At 46.4% G+C, this 20,524-nt stretch overlaps 1 protein-coding gene across 2 annotated transcripts in view; it reads right to left on the bottom strand.

The window, feature by feature from the left end:
* Window positions 1-20,524, bottom strand: part of ccdc138 (coiled-coil domain containing 138) — a 162,197-nt gene that overhangs the window by 102,183 nt on the left and 39,490 nt on the right. For both annotated transcript variants that reach the window (XM_085999024.1, XM_085999025.1), the window contains exons 5-6: window positions 10,049-10,236; window positions 5,781-5,939 (exon numbers count right to left, since the gene is read on the bottom strand). In XM_085999024.1, coding sequence (XP_085855150.1) covers window positions 5,781-5,939; window positions 10,049-10,236 — 347 coding nt within the window. The remainder of the gene's footprint in view (window positions 1-5,780; window positions 5,940-10,048; window positions 10,237-20,524) is intronic.

Genomic DNA, 20,524 nt, shown 5'->3' with positions numbered 1-20,524 from the left:
CGAGGACATGTCCGCGGACTCGGAGCGCCGGCACACGGAGCTCATGGGGGTAGTGTCACGGATGCCTGAGGCCATCGAGTCCCTGTCTCGGAGTGTGACCGAATTCGGGGCCTCACAGGCCACCAGTTTGGCGGAATTCGGGGCAGGTCAGGCAGCGACTGGCCAGGTGATCAGTGGTGCCGTGCAGTCACTGGCTGCTCTGATGCGGTCACAGAACAGGGCAACACGGGCACTCACTGCTGCCACACTCGCTGTGTCAGCCAGGCATCGCCAGGGCACCCGGCGCGCTGCAGCAGCACAGCGGTCTGTCCCTCGGCAGATTGCTGCGCATGCTGCAGTGCTGGCCCGGCCGAGTGCCAGTGTCTCAGGCGACCAGCGAGCGCCTGCCATCCGCCAGCTTGCCCCCATTGCTCCAGCCGCCACTGCCACTCCCCCAGTGGAGCTGCCACGAGCTGCTGCAGCGACTGATGCTGGCCAGCCACAGCTGCAGCATTCACCAGCCGGCCCCTCGAGGGCCAGACCTCGTCTAGGCCGACCCCCAAGGGCATCTGCCGTCACGGCATGTGCCCCTCAGGAGCCTTCCCCCAGCCTTGCAGCAGCCACTGGCCTCACTTTGAGGAGGAGCAGCAGGGCGTCCAGGGGCCGGCAAAGTTTGCAGAGGGCATCGCCCTCGCGGGACACAAAGTAGAGGGTGTGTCCAAATGTTGTGTTTTGTGGAATGGTTGTTTTTTGAAGGCCGAGGATGAGGCCATTTTTATTTACATCTTTGGTTAATCCTCCCCAGGTTGCGGGAGTGACTCATGTGTGTGAGTGTTTTTTGGGGGTTTCGTGTGTTCTTGGTTTTCATGTGGGAAGGGCCCTGAGTTTGTACAATAAACCATTTTATTTATTCACATTGTCCATGTTTGATCTTTGAAGTGTTTGTTGCCTTAACCGGCTGAGGGCTTGCGGAGCGGCTGCAATCATGTTCTTTCATTGGCACAAGCCATTCCCTGACAGGGGGCCTAGAAGTGATGTTCAATAAGCCGCCGACGGGCGGCCCTTGGACCTTCTGCCTCCCTCCTGGGCTGGTACTCCTCCTCCTCCTCCTCCTGCTCCTCCTCCTGAGGTGGTGGTCCAACGTGAGGTGGCAGTGCCTGAGTCCTGCGGATAGCCAGGTTGTGCAGCATGCAGCAAACGACGACGAATTGGGAGACTCGCTCCTGCGAATACTGGAGGGCTCCCCCGGAGCGATCCAGACAGCGGAACCGTTGCTTCAGGACGCCGATTGTTTGTTCGATGAGGTTCCTGGTCGCTTGATGGCTCTCGTTGTATGCCTCTTCAGCAGGGGTCGTGGGCGCGCGGAGCGGGGTCATGAGCCAGGTACACAAAGGATAGCCTTTGTCCCCGATAAGCCATCCTCTTGGGTGAGGCTGTGCCTGGAACATGTCAGCCACAGTTGTCTGTCGCAAGATAAAGGCATCGTGGCTGCTGCCTGGAAAGCGGGCAGACAGCTAGGGTGCGCTGCCTGTGGTCACACACCAGCTGTACGTTGAGGGAATGGTAGCCCTTCCGGTTGCGGTAATCCTCGGCATGCTCCAGAGGTGCCCGCAAAGCCACATGCGTGCAGTCAATGGCGCCCTGCACCATGGGGAAGCCCACTATTCTTGCAAATCCCACTGCACGCTGCTGCTGCTTGTCCAGGGTCATGGGGAAGGAGATGAATTGACGTCTCCTTCTGAAAAGGGCATTGGTCACCTGGCGGATGCAGCAATGCACGGCGAACTAGATGTTAGCGATGTCCCCAGTAGCGGATTGGAAGGAGCCGGTGGCATAGAAGTTGAGAGCCACCGTCACCTTCACTGCCACCGACAGAGACGTCCTGCGCATCAGCTGTGGACGCAGATCTCTGTGAAGCAGCTGGCAGATGTCTGTGACCACCTCCCTTCTGAATCGCAGCCTCCTAACACACTGCGCGGCAGACATGTTGAGATAGGAGAACTGCTGGCGGTATAGCCTGGGTGGGTAGGGCCTCACTTGGCGACGCCTGTTGCCCCCTCTGCGTCTAGCCAGGGCTGCCACTCTCTCACGGCGTCTGTAAGCCCTTCCGACATAAGGCTGAAACTCAGCGTTGGCACCCAATGCAGCCCCCATAATATGCTGGCAAACACTGAGATCTCAATGAAGGCAAAGAGAATTGCACAGCTCTGGCCTGAAGCCAAAAAGACCTGTCCTAGTGTTGGGCCAAAGCAGTAAGCTCTCTTCCTTGGTCTCTCTCCAAAAATCCGTTGCACAAGAGTGAATGCTGCAAAATGGCTGCCATTTATATTGCAGGGTAAGTGCCCTTTAATTTGCGTTCCCCACGGCCCGCCTTGGCTGTGTACCGTTCCACTTCACAGTCGTTAGGGCTGCCCGGCGCACAATGGGGCGGCGTGAGTGAAGTTCCGGTTCCGGGCGCAGAAAGGGCGTTGCACGACGAAATGACGTCATGATCTGCGCGCGCAGCTGAGCGCGCGCAAAGACTTTGCGCCGGCGCTAAATGTCTACTGAAGTTGGGGCGAGGCGCAGATCGCGCAGCGCCCGGGCACTAAGCGCCTAGCGCTCGAGATCTGCTCCTCCTAAGGCGCTAACGCCTGGCGCAGCCAACTGAATTTCTAGGCCTTGGACTATAACCTGGTGTTGTGTGACTTCTTACATAATAGCACTGTGGGAGTACCTTCACCTCACAGACTGCAGCGGTTCAAGAAAGCAGCTCAACACCACCTTGTCAACGTCAATTAGGAATGGGCAATAAATGCTGGCCTTGCCAGTGATGCCCAAATCCCATGAATGAATAAAAAATATAAATGCAACTTGTTGTATCGAAAACTGCTTCAAATAGAAACAGTTCCACTTATCTTGGTTGCCAATGCTGTGGAATCTCTTCATTCTAGAGCATCTACCAGAGAATGTTAAAGCACAAAATTTACCTGTGCAATTGTTTAAAAGTTGCAAATCATGATTTGTGGCAACAGAAGTTCTGTATAGGACAAAAATGCATAAACTGCATTCCTGGCCTGTACAAGCAGGTTCAAACCACCCAGTCCACAATACTGGCAGCATCCATCAACTCTCCTGCAGCTAGTGGGGCCAGCCGGACGGGGGGTCGGGGGCCGGGGGGGGGGGGGGGAGTGGAGGCAGAGGGAAACTACTTCAAGATCATTCTCCATGGAAGTGAGGGCAGCTGAGCTGCCTAATTTACCTTGTGTGCTTCAAGTAAAATCACAGTTGCTGCCAGCAGCTACACTTTGAGATAAATGTACAGTAGCATGAAATGTTTCCCAATCTCTTTAATTCCTCTGGTTTTTCAGCTGTCACATAGCTCATTTCTACCATGTTTGGGTGCAGATTTTAACCCAGGGATACTGAGGTCAATCAATGCACCCGCACTGCCTCAGCATTGACCAGGATTGAATCTGGGACCTTTCAAATCTGATTGGCAGACCACATAATTCAGGCAAATGCAATATATACTGGGGGGAAGATTCACAAATATGATTTATCATCCTTCCTTGAGAGTATGGCTTTTAAAAAAGTGGTTTATAAATGAAATTAATAGAAATCATGAGAACCCAAGTTGCTGAAATAAGAACATTTGCCTACATGGCAGTTATCATGTAAATGCAAGCATTATGTATTTTAATTACAATTTCTGTTATGTTACAAGAAAATTTACTGATATAAAATGGAGAGAGTCCAAAAACAAAATTTCATTGATTACAGATCTTAGCAGTTTTAAAATTCGGGAATTAGATGACATGTCATCCTCCGTGGATGCAACAAGGCATCACCAAAGTAACGATTTTTAATGCAGAATTGACACGTGTTATTGAGGTAACCAATTTCAGCTGGCTGAAATGTTACAATTTAGCAAAATAACTATATTTCTTTTATTATTAAATGTGTTTAGTGAGAAAAATTGTGAGTTTCCATTTTGGGCAGTGTCAGCATCAAACACACCAAATCAGTTACAGTATGGTCAGATACACAGTACAGCTTTCTTTACTCTGCCTGAACAATGTGCCATAATACCAAACTCAGAACACCACCTGTGTCATTACAACATTGTAAATCATTGTCGAATTAGGGGCAGTCTAGTACTAAGCCCACATCCAATAGAAACTGGGTTGAAATTGCCCAAACTTATTTCATGTACAGCTGCAGAAAAGAGGCTTTCACCTCATCAATTTGGATTTGATTCAAACCTATATCCAGAGTTGAAAAGGTAACATGGTGACCTCCTATGTTACCTAACATGCAGAGCAGGATCCTGTTCGATTGGAAATTGAAATGTTGAACAAAGACAAGAATCAGGTGAAAGGTGCAGATTCTCTGCATTTTACTATTCTGCTGAAGGTTAACTACTGATGGAACCTGGAGGGTGTAGGCCAGTCCGTGAGGGCCAAGTCAGTTCATGAGGGCTGGATTCCTCCCACTTAGCTACAGATAACCCTTCAGCCAATGCCTAATGAATAAGCTGAACAATGAGCAAGAAGTTCTGCACTGGTAAGATGTGAAGTTTAGACTCCAGCAATACCAGTATGCACATTGAAGGGTCCCTCAGCCTTGGCTTTTGACAAACTGCACCCAAGTTCTTTGGGCTAAGGTAAACAAAGTGTGTCCTTATGAGGACAGAGTGTGCACTCCATTTCAAGCAAAAAGAAAACTCAATCATTTGGATTGGCTTTTAAGCATGGTGATGGGTTTCCAACAAGGTAGGTACCCAGCTGACCAAAAAAAGTCTAATCCTATCCTTAACTAGTGTTCACACACCTGGCTACCAGCAGAGATCTTGGTTAACAATTTTTTTCTCCACAACGCAGGGGTGTTGAAGTTAATTATAGAGTCCCTACCACTAACGTGCTGAGATCAACTTACGAACTGATCTGGGATCAAACTTAAGCCCTTCTGCCTCAGCTGCTCATGTGCTGAGATATTAGGGAAGCCTGCCTTGTTTATTTTTTTAAGTATTTATGGTGTTCAAGTGTGTTACGATGGGTTCCATATAGATTAAACTTCCATTGCTCCAGAGAAGCACCATGCTCACATTATAAGATATGCATAAGAGATTCCTTTTACTCCTTTGAGGCGGCACAATCCTGTTGTGTTTTTTTTTTAATTTCAGGTCTTTCTCAGAATGCTCTCTAATTCAGTCTGCATTTAGTGAAATAAAAACAGAATTAGTGAACTTGCTTGGCTGGTTTTCAAGAGGAAGTATGATTAATAAACGCACCTAAGGATCAAGAGGTTTTTATGGTTTCGGTAATGGCCCATCCAGCATCTGCTCAGAACTCTGTACAGATAGACGGAGTGTGACTCTTTGCATTTCCATTATTTTAAAATATGCAGAAAGGGTACAGCAGTATTATATGCTAACCCAAGTATCAAAGAGTCTCTAACTTCAGCTTTCACACTGTTGATGTATTTTCATTCTTGAGTGAAGGGCGGGGGGGAGATAATGGGGATGAGCAGTGTATAGGAAAAAATGTCCAATGATCTGAGGCATCTCTGATCACATGAAAAGAAACAGAGGAGAAACGCTTATGAATGTTTTTCTAGAAAATATGTTCATAATAAATAAATGAAAGCTTGTCCAAGTAATAATGAGAAGGAAGATACCACTGGCATTAACATTCATATTTTACTAAACACTTCGATCAATTAGACAGTTTCTGACAAGTAACGGCTGATGATGACCTGGAAAAGTGAAACATAAACTATCAAAAGTAGTGCAGTGAGTAACTTGCTGTAGTTAACTGTACCTCCTTCATAATCTGAAACTTAGCATGAACCTCTTCCTCTACTCCTCTTAACTTTGTTAATGCATCTTGATGTTTGAAGAGCAAAGCCTCTCTGTCAGCTAGGCGTTGTTCATGTGACTGCACCTGATGTCTGTACTCCTGCAGCGCTACACTTTCTCTCTGCGTTACAACATAAAAATCAGGGCAGTTACTTATTAGACATATACACTGAATCAATACACTTTTAAACCTTAAAAACAAAATAGCAGGTAAATGTTCTACTCCTCTACAAAAAAACTCAACACGCACTTTTATAATACCTTTAACATAGTAAAATGTCATACAAGCTTGATGACTGTAATTATTGATATTAAACTTTTAAATAAAAGCTATTTTTCACTTTGGAAAGTATGGGAGTGAGAGAAAAATATGGGGAGACAGTGCCATTCCTCATCCTAATTTGTTTTATTTTTTCAGACCATTAATATTATGGCTTAAGGACTCAAAAAAGGAACATAGGAACAGGAGTAGGCCATTCAGGCCTTCAAGCATGTTCCGGCATTCAATGAGATTGTGGCTGATTTGTATCCTAACTTCATCTACCCACCTTGGCTCCATATCCTGTAATACCCTTAGCTATCACTCAGAATTAAAGTTATTAATTGAGTTAGCATCTCCTGTTTTTAATGGGAAAGTACCACACATCTACCACCCTTTGCATGGCTCTGATTTTAAGTTTTTTTTTTATTCGTTTATGGGATTAGGGTGTCGCTGGTAATGCCAGCATATATTGCCCATTCCTAGTTGCCCTTGAGAAGGTGGTGGTGAGCCACCTTCTTGAACCGCTGCAGTCCATGTGGTGATGGTACACCCACAGTGCTGTTAGGTAGGGAGTTCCTGGATTTTGACCCAGCGACGATGAAGGAGCGGCGATATACTTCTAAGTCAGGATGGTGTGTGACTTGGAGGGGAACATGGAGGTGATGGTGTTCCCATGCGCCTGCTGCCCTTGTCCTTCTAGGTGGAAGAGGTCGCGGGTTTGGGAGGTGCTGCAGTGCATTTTGTAGATGGTACACACTGCAGCCACGGTACACCAGTGGTGGAGGGAGTGAATGTTTAAGGATGGAGGATGGGGTGCCAATCAAGCGGACTGCTTTGTCCTGGATGGTGTCGAGCTTCTTGAGTGTTGTTGGAGCTGCACTCATCCAGGCAAGTGGACAGTATTCCATCACACTCCTTACTTGTGCCTTGTAGATGGTGGAAAGGCTTTGGGGAGTCAGGAGGTGAGACACTCGCCACAGAATACCTAGCCTCTGACCTGTTCTTGTTGCCAAAGTATTTATGTGGCTGGTCCAGTTAAGTTTCTGGTTAATGGTGACCCCCAGGATGTTGATAGTGGGGGATTCGGCGATGGTAATGCCATTGAATGTCAAGGGGAAGTGGTTAGGCTCTCGCTTGTTGGAGTTGGTCATTGCCTGGTACTTCTGTGGCGTGAATGTTATCTGCCACTTATCAGCCCAAGCCTGAACATCGTCCAGGTCGTGTTGCATGTGGGCATGGACTGCTTCATTATCTGTGGAATTGCGAATGGCGATGAACACTGTGCAGTCATCAGCGAACATCCCCATTTCTGACCTTATGTTGGAGGGAAGGTCATTGATGAAGCAGCTGAAGATGGTTGGGCCTACGACACTGCCCTGAGGAACTCCTGCAGCGATGTCCTGGGGCTGTGATGATTGACCTTCAACCACAACCATCTTCCTTTGTGCTAGGTATGACTCCAGCTAGTGGAGCGTTTTCCCCCAAATTCCCATTGACTTCAGTTTTACTAGGGCTCCTTGATGCCAGACTCGGTCAAATGCTGCCTTGATGTCAAGGGCAGTCATTCTCACCTCACCTCTGGAATTCAGCTCCTTTGTCCATGTTTGGACCAAGGCTGTAATGAGGTCAGGAGCAGAGTGGTCTTGGCGGAACCCAAACTGGGCATCAGTGAGCAGGTTATTGGTGAGTAAGTGCCGCTTGATAGCACTGTCAATGACACCTTCCATCACTTTGCTGATGATTGAGAATAGACTGATGGGACGGTAATTGGCCAGGTTGGATTTGTCCTGCTTTTTGTGGACAGGACATACCTGGGCAGTTCGCCACATTGTCAGATAGATGCCAGTGTCGTAGCTGTCCCCTTGACCTAAACTCCAGCGGAAAAAGTTTATCTCTATCTACCCCATCAATATCCTAAAAACCTCAATCAAATCACCCGTTAACCTTCTATATTCCAGGAATACAAACCTAATTTATGTCATCGCTCCTCATAATTTAACCCATGGAGCCCTGGTAACATTCTGATGATTCTGTGCTGCATTCCTTTCAAGATCAATATATCCTTTCTAAGGTGCAGTAACTGTACACAGTACTCCAATTCTGCTCCAACCAGAGCTTTGTATAGCTGTAGAAAAACATTCTCCCCTTATAGTCTAGCCCTCTGATTACAAAGGCTAACATGCAATAGCCTTTTTAATTTGCTCAACTTGGTGCTTTGAGGATCAAATTCTGCAACTTTGTCCACTGTTTTATGAAATGGTAATACTTTATATACATTTCTTTTCATATATATTTAATTTTTAACTCTTACAATTTTAAAGCTAAGGATACACAGAAAGTGTTCAATATGTATTAATTGGAGGTAGCTAATTGGTATTTAACAGGACTGGGGAGTAGGTAGAGTTTAGTTGACCGAGGTCAATGCTAGGATTTGGTAACACAGAGATAATCATGGGATTTGGCAGAACTAATGTGTAAGGTCAGAGTTTGGCTGCACTCTGAATGTCTCTTTACTTCTTTTGTTCTATCCCAGCCCTGCCTTCGATCTATTTCATTTCCTTTCCAGTTTTGAAAACGGGTTCACCCGAAACGTCGACTGTAATTTCTCTCCACGGATGTTGCCTGGCCTGCTGAGTTTTTCCAGCATTTTCTGTTGTTATTGAGGAAAGATACTATCTCTCCATCTCTCTCAGCCGATACTGCTTTGTGAAATAAAAAAGCTAATATTTAAAAGGCAGCGACTGCTGCCAATGAAGTTGAAGTAGTTGCGCATGCACGGTTTGAAAAGGACGGTGGCTTTTTTTTACCCAGAACACTCCCAGTGATAGCATAGGCCTATAAATACTGCAGGAGCCTGGTGCGCAGCGAAGACCCGGCGCGCGGGGCGGGGGGGGGGGGGTGGGTGTGCAGGTTTTGCACGTGCGTAATACTGGCAGTTGGGTGATGAGAAACCCAAGCGGGGAGGAGGCAGAGGGGAGGCTTTGTAAACAGCCGGTGTAGGCCTCAAGCCCCGAACAAGAACCTACAGGGCCCCCTTTTGCAGTGAGCGGGTCGGCAGCATCGCTACTGGCGAACAGAGCTGCGTCAGGAAAAAAAAATCCTGCGCCAGCAAAACTCAAACATCCATTTTTATTCTTTTCTTCACACAGAACTCGCATTCCGAACAAATAAATCTTTGAAGCCCTCACCCCCCCTAAATGATTATACATTATTACTTAAACCAACCTCCAATATTATATTATTAAACCAACCCAGAACTCCACAAATTTATGCAATATTACTATATTATTATATACATGAATACTTAAACCAACACAGCTTCCGGTCATTGGCTGCAGCTTCCGGCTCTTTAGCAGCAGTCACGCTGTATTTAAAAATGTAACTGAAAATCTACTCGAATTCATCATCCAGTTTTTATTGAAATTATTTTCCAAAACCATAAATTGACTTACTGTTATATTAGTCATTACGTGTGTCTAATAGCATGTGGTATTTTAGATACAGGCCAAGCAGTCAATTTTGAGAGATGCAAAGTGAGCTACTTTGGTATAATCTGACTAGATTCTTTCCTGGTTTTGTACTTCACATGCTTTCCTCAAACAGAATTGCAGTCACTACAATTTACATCCATATGCAAGTTGACTACACCATAGTAACGCAAGGCAGCAATGTATTTTGCCCCACAACTTATTTAAGAATTTGATTGGTAGTCAGTGGTATTCGCAGAGTAAGAATTTGTTCTGTTTTGGACCATTTGTTACAATCAATCCAAAAGACGACCCAAGAAGCAAAGTTCCAGCAGCTTCATGGGTGCAGTAAAAGCGATGAATTAAAAGCTGAAAAAAGCAAGGTTTGAGGCTAATCAAGAAATGTTTAGAATTATGCATTTGTTTGACGGTAATTGACCATTAAACTACTAGTTTTGACAATCATAACTATGTCCTACTAATAGCACATTACATAGCTACCTGTAAGTGTTGCCGTATGCATGTTAACTCATTATAAATTTGCATTATTTCAGCTGGCAAAAGGCAGGGATCTTCCCAAGATTCTGAAAGGCTTCCATTCTTCTTTGACACTGTAATGCTGTCATCTGTATAAGGAACTGTAGCTGATGTGAAATTGGTAGCAGCTAGGTTGGAAGGCAACGTAACATCTGAAGACAAGAACAAGGTTAGAAACTGCTAGCCAAGCAGGGTATGTCTTTTTTTAATTATTAGTGACAAAATAAAACCTATTTCTTACATGTAAATACAAAACTAGAGTACAATGACCTACTCTCATGACATAAGGTCACAACATCAAAGATGGAAATTAATAGCTTAAACTGATCATACAGTAATGTATCTGGGAACTGTGGCCATTATGAAATTAGCATGTTTTGTATGAAAAAGTCATTAATATGCAAAAAGGTAAAGCGGCAAAAATATCAGAAATCATACATTTTGTTGTAGTTTAAACTGGAGGTTGTTTTTAGGAAGAAAACCAGGTTAAAGATTTTCAGCCTTTAAAAGGATTTTAAAATAATCTGGAAACCTCTGAAATAGCTCTTGGCCTATTCAGTGTATTCTTCGAGTCTATGACATAGTAATATTAAAATATACAACAGGTCCCCTACCATTGAGAAGCTTCAAAAAGCATATAATTTACTAATACATTAAAAGGTTGCTATGCAAGATATGGGCTCATGGGGTTGGGAGATCATGTATTAGCATAGATAGAGTATTGGTTAATGGACAGAAATCAGAGAGTAGGGATAGAATAGAATCATAAAATGGTTACAGCACAGAAGGAGGCCATTCGGCCCGTCGTGGCTCTCTGCAAGAGCACTTCAGCTAGTCCCACTCCCCCGTCCTTTCCCCATAGCCCTGCAATTTTTTTTCCTTCAGGTACTTATCCAATTCACTTTTGAAAGCCATGATTGAATCTGCCTCCTCTACGCTTTCAGGTAGTGCAGTCCAAATCCTAACCACTCACTGCGTAAAAAAGTTTTTCCTCATGTCGCCTTTGGTTCTTCTGCCAAGCACCTTAAATCTGTGTCCTCTCTGGTTCGCGACCCTTCCGCCAATCAGAACAGTTTCTTTCTATCTACTCTGTCTAGACCCCTCATGATTTTGAACACCTTTGTCAAATCTCCTCTCAACCTTCTCTGCTCTTAAGGAAAACACCAGCTTCTCCAGTCTATCAACATAACGGAAGTCCCTCATCCCTGGAACCATTCTCGTAAATCTTTTCTGCACCCTCTCTAAGGCCTTCACATCCTTCCTAAAGTGCGGTGCCCAGAATTGGACAGAATACTCCAGTTGAGGCCGAACCAGTGTTTTATAAAGGTTCATCATAACTTCCTTGCTTTTGTACTCTATGCCTCTATTCCCGTATGCTTTTTTAACTGCTTTCTCAAATTGCCCTGCCATCTTCAACGATTTGTGCACATATACCCCCAGGGGTCTCTGTTCATGCACCCCCTTTAGAATTGTACCCTTTAGTTTATATTGCCTCTCCTCGTTCTTCCTACCAAAATGTATCATTTCGCACTTTTTTGCACTAAGTTTTATTTGCCGCATGTCCACCCATTTCACCAGCCTGTCTATGTCCTCTTGAAGTCTATCACTATCCTCCTCACTGTTCACTAAACTTCCAAGTTTTGTCTCATCTGCAAATTTTGAAATTGTGCTCTGTACACCCAAGTCATTAATATATAATCAAGAAAAGCAGTGGTCCTAGTACCGGCCCCTGGGGAACGCCACTGTGTACCTTCCTCCAGTCCAATAAACAACCGTTCACCACCGTTCTCTGCTTCCTGTCATTTAGCCAATTTTGGATCCATGCTGCCACTGTCCCTTTTATTCCAGGGGCTTCAAATTTGTTGGCAAGCCTATTATGTGGCACCTGATCAAACGCCTTTTGGAAGTCCATGTACACCACATCAACCACATTGCCCTCATAAACCCTCGTTCTTACCTCATCAAAAAACTCAATGAAGTTAGTTAAACATGATTTGCCTTTAACAAATCCGTGCTGGCTTTCCTTAATTAATCCACACTTGTCCAAGTGATTGTGTCCTGGATTATCGTTTCTAAAAGCTTCCCCACTACCGAGGTTAAATTGACTGGCCTGTAGTTGCTGGGTTTATCCTTACTCCCTTTTTTGAACAAGGATATAACATTTGCAATTCTCCAGTCCTCTTTCACCACCCCCATATCTAATTGGAGGAAGATTATAGCCAGTACCTCTGCAATTTCCACCTTTACTTTCCTCAGCATCCTACTTTCCTCAGCATCCTAGGATTCATACCATCCGGTCCTGGTGACTTATCTACTTTAAGTACAGCTAGCCTTTCTAGTACTTCCTCTTTAACAATTTTTATCCTATCCAGTATCTCAACTACCTCCTCTTTCACTATGACTTTGGCAGCAGCATCTTCCTTGGTAAAGACAGATGCAAAGTACTCATTTAGTACCTTAGCCATGCCCTCTGCCTCCATGCAGAGGTCACCATTTTGGTCCCTAATCGGCTCCACCCTTCCTCTTACTACCCATTTACTGTTTATATGCCTATAGAAGATTTTTGGATTCTGTTAGAATAAGTCAGTCAGTCACTGTAACTTTTGCTGTAACTTGACCAAACTTAAAGTTGACCACATTTTATGTACTAGCATGCTTCGTGAGGCCAAGAGACTGGTTGCTGAGAACTTCTGCAAAAATAAGATGCTGCAGTTGGAAGCTGTGAAGGCTGCCAGCTGTCCAACAGATAAGGAAAACAGACCTTGAGAGTTCTGTAGAAATAAGCTATTGAGCTATAGAACCATTGCAAAAACAGGAAAATCTTCAGATTTTGGAATGTAACCGGCCTTGCGGCCCACTGACTGACTGACTACTGATAAGAGAAAGACAACTACTGACCATTACTCAAGAGTTTGGGACACATATGCAGTGGGCGGGTTGCCAAGTTTTGGGGTATAAAAGGTGCTGTTAAAAGACACTCAGGGCTGCAGTCAGGCAACTTGGACAGTTGCCAGTAACAGAGGTACTAGTCACCGCCGAACCAACCACTCGTGGGCGTTAGTACGCAAGTGTTTTACTTATAATCGCTTGAGCTTAAAGTAAAGACGACGAATCGGGCATGCTTACCTGTAATAGGCGAATGAACAAATATGTGCGCACAAAATTACTTGTAACCTCTTGTTGATTTTTAAGTAAAACAAGTTATTCCCGAATCCTTGTGTTTTGTGTTGTCTGTTACACGGGTCTGAACTTTGGAAACTGTTGGACGGGTTAAAGGACCAGGTGAATTTAAACGTCTTACAGATTTTGGCGCCCGAACAGTGGCCCGCTCAGAGCAGACAATGGCAAAGACAATGGATGAGTTCATCACAAAGTATGTGGCAGGGAAGTTACCTCTCCGGAAGAGGCGGATACAGGATAGGCTCAAGGAAAAGTTGGAGAAAGAAAAGGAGAGATGGTGTAATAAAGAGCAATACCGCGAGCGCCAGTGTATTAACAATCAAAATCAGTGTGACGTGTGGTCGATGAAGGAAGCAGATCAGAGGCGCAGAGCAGGCAGAAAGGGCCAATGAGGACCTAAAAGCCGCCTATAGAGTTGTTTTGAAACAGATTTCAAGTGAACGAGGTGCTCGAGGAGACCACACTGAGTGTAAAAGATTAAGGAGTTGGAGGACAAATTATGGGTCCAGAAGGGCATTGTGTGTGCCATGACCCCTTCGTCAGGAGAAGAGGAAGTGTATGATGAAGAAAGGGATAGTGAATGTGATGAAGGTGAAGTGGAATTAGTAGGACCAGGCCATGGCCCACCGAAGGGAGTTCAGCCCCCACCTATGGCTCCGAAGTGGCAAAAATGGTAACGGGCACCAGATGAAGGTGCGGAGGAAGGAGCCCCCCCCCCCCCCCAAAAAGGGCACAATGTAGAGGTATAACAAATGGCCGCCCTAAACGGTCTTGTGGAGGAGAAGCGCTTACTGCTATTCACCCTGAGTCCCGGTGTTTTTGCTGGCCTCCCATTGGAGAGCAAAAGGCGAGGATTCCCCAGGTGATGGGACAAGGAGAAGAGGATCCTTTTAAGGCTATAACAGACGTGGAGCAAGGCCCAAATGAAACCCCGATGGCATTTGCCGACAGACTGTGGCACACCTATCTCGCGGCCATGGGAGGAGCACTGGAAAATAGGAGGAGGACTATCAGGAACAGCACGCAACCACAGGCTGTGTGCTCTGATCTCTAACAGTCTGCCCTATTTACAAGCTGCAATGTCAGATTTTGATCCAGAAGATGGAGAAAATACAGAGATTAGGGTCTTGGGGAAAATGACCCTGCACTTCCAGGCGCGCTAAGCAGACAGAGAATACCAAGGTAATGAGTAAGCCGAAAGGCGAGGTATGTGAAATGAAAGATGGGACCCCTCGTAAGTGGCAACAAGGGACCCCGCCCAAAAAAGGAGGGAGTCAGGAAAAGGGGTGCTATAACTGAGGGTGTGGGACATTTTGCATGTAACTTTAAGAAACCCAAGGTAGGGCTGAAGTTCCCCAATCGGCAGAATCCCAACCCAACACCCCCAGTTAGGAGGAGTTGATTAAATATGTGGCTAAGCATATGAAGGGGGTTGAATCACCCCCCCCAGGAAAAATCCACACAGTGCATGGGGAAGACCGCGGGGAAACCCAAGCATGAAGGGGCCGCACCCAGCCCGAGTACTTGTGTCCACTCAGGTACGATGATTGGGGAAGTTCATGAATAGACATCGTAATAGAGGGAGAGAGGGGGGACTATTTGGTTGACACAGGAGCGTTGAGTACGGTAGTCCACTCTCCCTCCCCTTTGAGGTCTCCCTGGTCAAGTGGAGTCCCTTACGTTTTAGGTGGTTTCACGGGTGACTCAGCGACTGGGGCATTGTGAAAACCTTTGAGTTTTAAGGTAGGGCTCCTCCAAACAAAGTGGACATGTATACCAATGAAATGGGATCAGCCAGGGATGGGAGTGCTGGGCTCTGATTGGATGTTGTCCTACAATGCGATAGTGGATATGAACAACTGTTTGTGGGGCGGAGTGGACCGCGGTGAGGAAATAGTCATTATACCCCCGCGACATGGAGAAGCGTGGGTAGTAACGACCCTACGACTTAGAAACATTAACGGATAGAGTGCCCAAAAAGTATCGAACCATAGTGCAAAAGGTCATGGGAGCATTTGCTATGTGGAGTGAATCGAATTGGCTGAAGACTGGCTTTTGTGATGGTTGGGACCTCAGGAGTAGGCCGATTATGGATCATCCACTCAGCACTTCTGGCTGAAGATGGTTGCAAACGCTTCAGCCTTGTCTTCTGCACTCACGTGCTGGGCTCCACCATCATTTAGGATGGGGATATTCATGGAGCCTCCTCCTCCAGTTAGTTGTTTAATGGTCTATCACCATTCACGACTGGATGTGGCAGGACTGCAGAGCTTTGATCTGATTATGGGATTGCTTCGCCCTGTCTATAGCATGCTGCTTCCACTTTTTAGCATGCATGTAGTCCTGTGTTGCAGCTTCCCCAGGATGGCATCTCATTTTTAGGTACACCTGGTGCTGCTCCTGGCATCCTCTTTTACACTCCTTATTGAACCAGAGTTATTCCCCTGGCTTGATGGTAATGGTAGAGTGAGGGATATGCCAGGTGATGAGGGATATGAGGTTATAGATTGTGGTGGAATACAATTCTGCTGCTGCTGCTGGCCCACAGCGCCTTATGGATGCCCAGTGACATGAATCAGTCATTCATGAAAGAAAGACTTATGAAATAATACTGAGCGGCCAACGGGTGGCGCTGTCCAGGGAGAGTATAAATACTCGGGCATGGGCCCAGCTTGCGCAGGACATTAACAGGAACTAGTGAAGGACACAACTAGACCTCCATGTTGTAAAACAGTTGATTAAAGCTTTGTTTAATGCTTAGACCAAGTGCCTAGTAGTTTTCTTACGTCACCCAGTTTTAAGCTGCTAGATCTGTTCTGAATCTATCCCATTTAGCACGGTGGTAGTGCCACACAACACAATGGAGGGTGTGCTCAGTGTGAAGACGGGACTTCGTCTCCATAATGATGTGCGGTGGTCACTGCTACCAATACTGTCATGGACAGATGCATCTGCGACAGGTAGATTGGCGACGACGAGGTCAAGTAGGTTTTTCCCTCGTTTTGGTTCTCTCACCACCTGTCGCAGGCCCAGACTGGCAGTTATGTTCTTCAGGGCTCAGACAGGTCAGTCAGTAGTGGTGCTACGGAGCCACTCCTGGTGGTGGACATTGAAGTCCCCCACCCAGAGTACATTCTGTGCCCTTGCTACACTCAGTGCTTCTTCCAAGTGATGTTCAACTTGGAGGAGTACTGATTCATCAGCTGAGGGAGGGCGGTAGGTGGTAATCAGCAGGAGGTTTCTTTGCCCATGCTTGACCTGAATCCATGAGACTTCATGGAATCCGGAGTCAATGTTGAGGACTCCCAGGGCCACTCCTTCCCGACTGTATACCACTGTGCCACCACCCCGGTGGGTCTGTCCTGCCGGTGGGACAGGACATACCCAGGGACGGTGATGGAGGAGTTTGGGACATTGGCTGAAAGGTATGATTCTGTGAGTATGACTATGTCAGGCTGTTGCTTGACTAGTCTGTGGGACAGCTCTCCCAATTTTGGCACAAGTCCCCAGATGTTGGTGAGGAGGACTTTGCAGGATCGACTGGGCCGGGTATGCTGCTGCTGTGGTCTTATTATTGTATTTCATAACGGTTTGTTACAACTGAGTGGCTTGCTAGGCCATTTCAGAGGGCTGTGGGTCTGGAGTCACATAGGCCAAACCAGGTAAGGACATTAGTGAACCAGATGGGTTTTTACGACAATCTAATAGTTTCATGGTTATCATTACTGATGCTAGCTTTTTATTCCAGATTTGTTTAATTAACTGAATTTAAATTCCCCAGCTGCCGTGGTGGGATTTGAACTCGCGTCTCTGGATCATTAGTCCAGGCCCCTGGATTACTAGTCCAGTGACATTACCACTACGCTACCATACCCTGCGAAGGACTTCTTCTTTCTAGACGTGGTGGCAACAGACACCAGTCTGAGCGCTGTCCTAATTCAGGAAGTGAATGGGCATCCGAGACCGTCGCATATGCCTCCAAGGTATTATCCAAAGTGGAGAAGGGATATTCTACCTGTGAACGGCCCTTGCTTGCCACATTCTGGGCAGTGAAACATTTTACCATATTCACGTCTGCCCAGCCCATTACTCTCCTTACTCACCACCCCGTCTCGTTACAGGGACAAATTAAGGAAGGAACGGTGTCCAGTGCTCAGGTAGCTAGGTGGACCTTACAGTTAGGAGGGATAGATTTGAGAGTAAAAGCGATAAGCGATCCGAAGCTCACAGCTAACCTCAATTATCAGGGGGAACCCCACACATGCACAGTAGAAGGGGTGTGGGAAACAGATGGCGGATTTAAATCCGGTTTTAATCTAGAGGGACAAGATGTGTATGAGTCCAGTTTTGTGGAGAAAGGGGAACGCAAAACAGGGTGTGGGATTTATGACCCACAGAAAGGGGTGGAATTGGCGATTTCGCTGCCCATCATCCTTAGTGCTCAACAGGCAGAATTGGCAGCTGTAACTTATGTAGCAACACATCCCACCGAGCTTCCCCCACATTATACAATATCTTCAGGCTCCATGTTTATGTATAACTCTTACAGAATATTTGGCAATTTGGGCTAGGAGAGGTTTTAAATCTGCAGACAGCAAACCGTTAGCCAGCATTGGTGCAGTAATTACTATAGTGGAAGCCGTAGAAAAGGGAGGTGAGGACTATTACGTACACAAAGTAAAGGGGTCGGCCATTTAGGACTGAGATGAGGAGAAATTTCTTCACTCGGGGTGGTGAATCTTTGGAATTCTCTACCCCAGAGAGCTGTGGAGGCTCAGTTGTTGAGTATATTAAAGACAGAGATCGATAGATTTTTGAATATTAAGGGAATCAAGGGATATGGGGATAGTGCAGGAAAGTGGAGATGAGGTAGATCAGCCATGATCTTACTGAATGGCAGAGCAGGCTCGAAGGGCCAAATGGCCTACTCCTGCTCCTATTTCTTATGTTCTTATGTAAAGGCACATTCTAAGACCAAACCCAGATGGGAGGGGAACAGGAAAGCAGACGAACTTGCTAGGGTAGGGACGGAAAAGGGGGTCCCATGGGACCCGTACCAATCGGGAATGGTAGCCGTCAAAACCCCAGTGACCGACTGGCATGGTTCCGCTCCTTCTGGATCTTAAAATGGTGCAATTGGCAGATATTGTGTTAAAGGCTGCCCTTAAAGAAAAGGAGGCAGGTCAGTCTGTGGAAGGACCCTATGGCACCAGCGATGAGGTGGTTAGGGAAGGTATGTTGTTGAAAGGGGATAAGTGGATTGTGCCTGAACTATATCGGGTTGAATTTATGCAGCTAGCTCATGAGGACCAGGGGCTGGACACCCCGGACTGGAGACAACCTGGAAACGGGTAGAGGAGGTAGAATGCTCATCTGAGGGAAGACGTAGAGGATTACTGTAAAAGTTGTTCAGTCTGTGTAGCTAACAATCCTGACCCCCACAAAATGAAGGCTCCCCTTGGACATACCCGTCGACCAGAGGGACCGTGGCAGTGCGTCCAGTTAGAATTTATCGGACCCCTGACCACCACTAAAAAGAGCAATAAATATTGCTTAATTCTGGTAGATAATTTCACCAAATGGGTAGAAGCTTTCCCATGTAAGTCGGCCACAGCGCTGTGGACAGCCAAAACCCTAGTCAGGGAGGTATTCTCCAGATGAGGACTCCGTGTGGTAGAACCAGACCAAGGGAGTCATTTCACAGGCCAGGTAATGCAGGCCACTCTGAAATTGCTTGGCATTGAGGGAAAATGGCATGTGACCCACAACCCAGAGTCATCGGGAATTGTGGAAAAAATGAACCGTATATTAAAGTTGGCCCTGCGAAAAGAAAAGAATTGAATGAACATTACACTACGTGAGATGAAGTGCTTCCCCTAATTCTCATGGGAGTACGCAGTAAAGAATCCAAAGGAACGGGTTGCTCCCCACATGAACTGGTAACGGGGAGACCCATGCGAAATCCCACACATCTGTTGGTCCCCATGTTAACGAACAAGCAGGTTGAGGTGGTGACTCAGGACAAGTTCCTAAGCGACCTGTGGGAAACTTTAAAAGGAGGTACACCCAAGAGCCACCCACAACATTGGGAAGGCACACCAACACAACCGACTACACTTGGCTCAGAGTAAGCCCCAGGAGTGGGAAGCAGGAAGCCAGGTGATGCGAGGGTGGGAGTCTTTGAACCTCTCTACAAGGGGCCGTATAGCATTGTCGACAAAGCTAGTCCCATGGTGTACGCTGAAGAAAATGAAGTGGTTTCACATTAACTAGATGAAGCTTTTTCAGCCCACTAACAGGTCAAGAAGACAACAAGCTACAATCATGAGCATGGAGAGACTGATTCATCCTCTTTGATGGGATGATGAAGATGGGGTGCCTAACGGGGCACCCTCACCCAATGAAGTGCCCTCCCCCCCCCCAAAAAGTACAGCACGGCATGAAAGAAAGTGTGCAGGACACGGGAGCCGTAGGACCACCCCCGGCCCTAAGTCCAGAACTGACTCCTGTCCGGAGATGAACCCCACAAGTCACTCCAATTCAACGACGTAGTAAAAGAAAGAAAAGGACGTCTCGTAGATATCAGTGGTAGAAGCCTGAATGGCCAATGGTGGGGTGACGGGATACAGGACCGGGAGTGACACTTAGTTTTTGTTCCTTTCTCCCACAGGCCAGAACAAGGCAGAAAAAAGATGGGAAGGCTATTTTGGTTGCTGTACATACTCTGGTGAGGGTATATCACGTCACGTTTTGAAGGAAATATGCAAAGTAAAATTCATCTGTGAGGGATGTGTGGTACGCCCACCAATGGTTACCAATTGGATGCACCACCTTTTTGGTTCCCGAGGGAAACTGGGTTCGGGTGCAACTACACTGCAACACAGAGGGGTACACCCCAGAAGCACCGGGAGGCAAAGCCCCAGGATGGTACCGGAAGGTATCCACAACATTAGTTAAAACAGGACTGCTGGGGATACCCTATGAAGTGAAGAGCGAAAACTGGGACATTAAGAATTATGATTTGAATTGGCCGTCCTTTTGGCCAAGACATGAGGGTGAATACGAGTGGAAATCCAAGTAACAGAGAATTTTACAGGGAACAACCCTCGATGCTGTGAGGGATGGTGTGTTAGCAATGGGGGGAATAGTTGTGATAACACAAAGGAGAGGGGAGATCACAGGAAATAAAACCAGTAACAAGAAATTGTCCTGAAATAACAGAATAATGGTTTAGGAGTAACTCACACCCATGAGAGCCTG

This window comes from Somniosus microcephalus, chromosome 10 (assembly GCF_052327205.1).
Source record: "Somniosus microcephalus isolate GS21.2 chromosome 10, FLI_Smic_1.0, whole genome shotgun sequence".
Lineage (NCBI taxonomy): Eukaryota > Metazoa > Chordata > Chondrichthyes > Squaliformes > Somniosidae > Somniosus > Somniosus microcephalus.
This window is presented reverse-complemented; position numbering and strand designations above follow the sequence as displayed.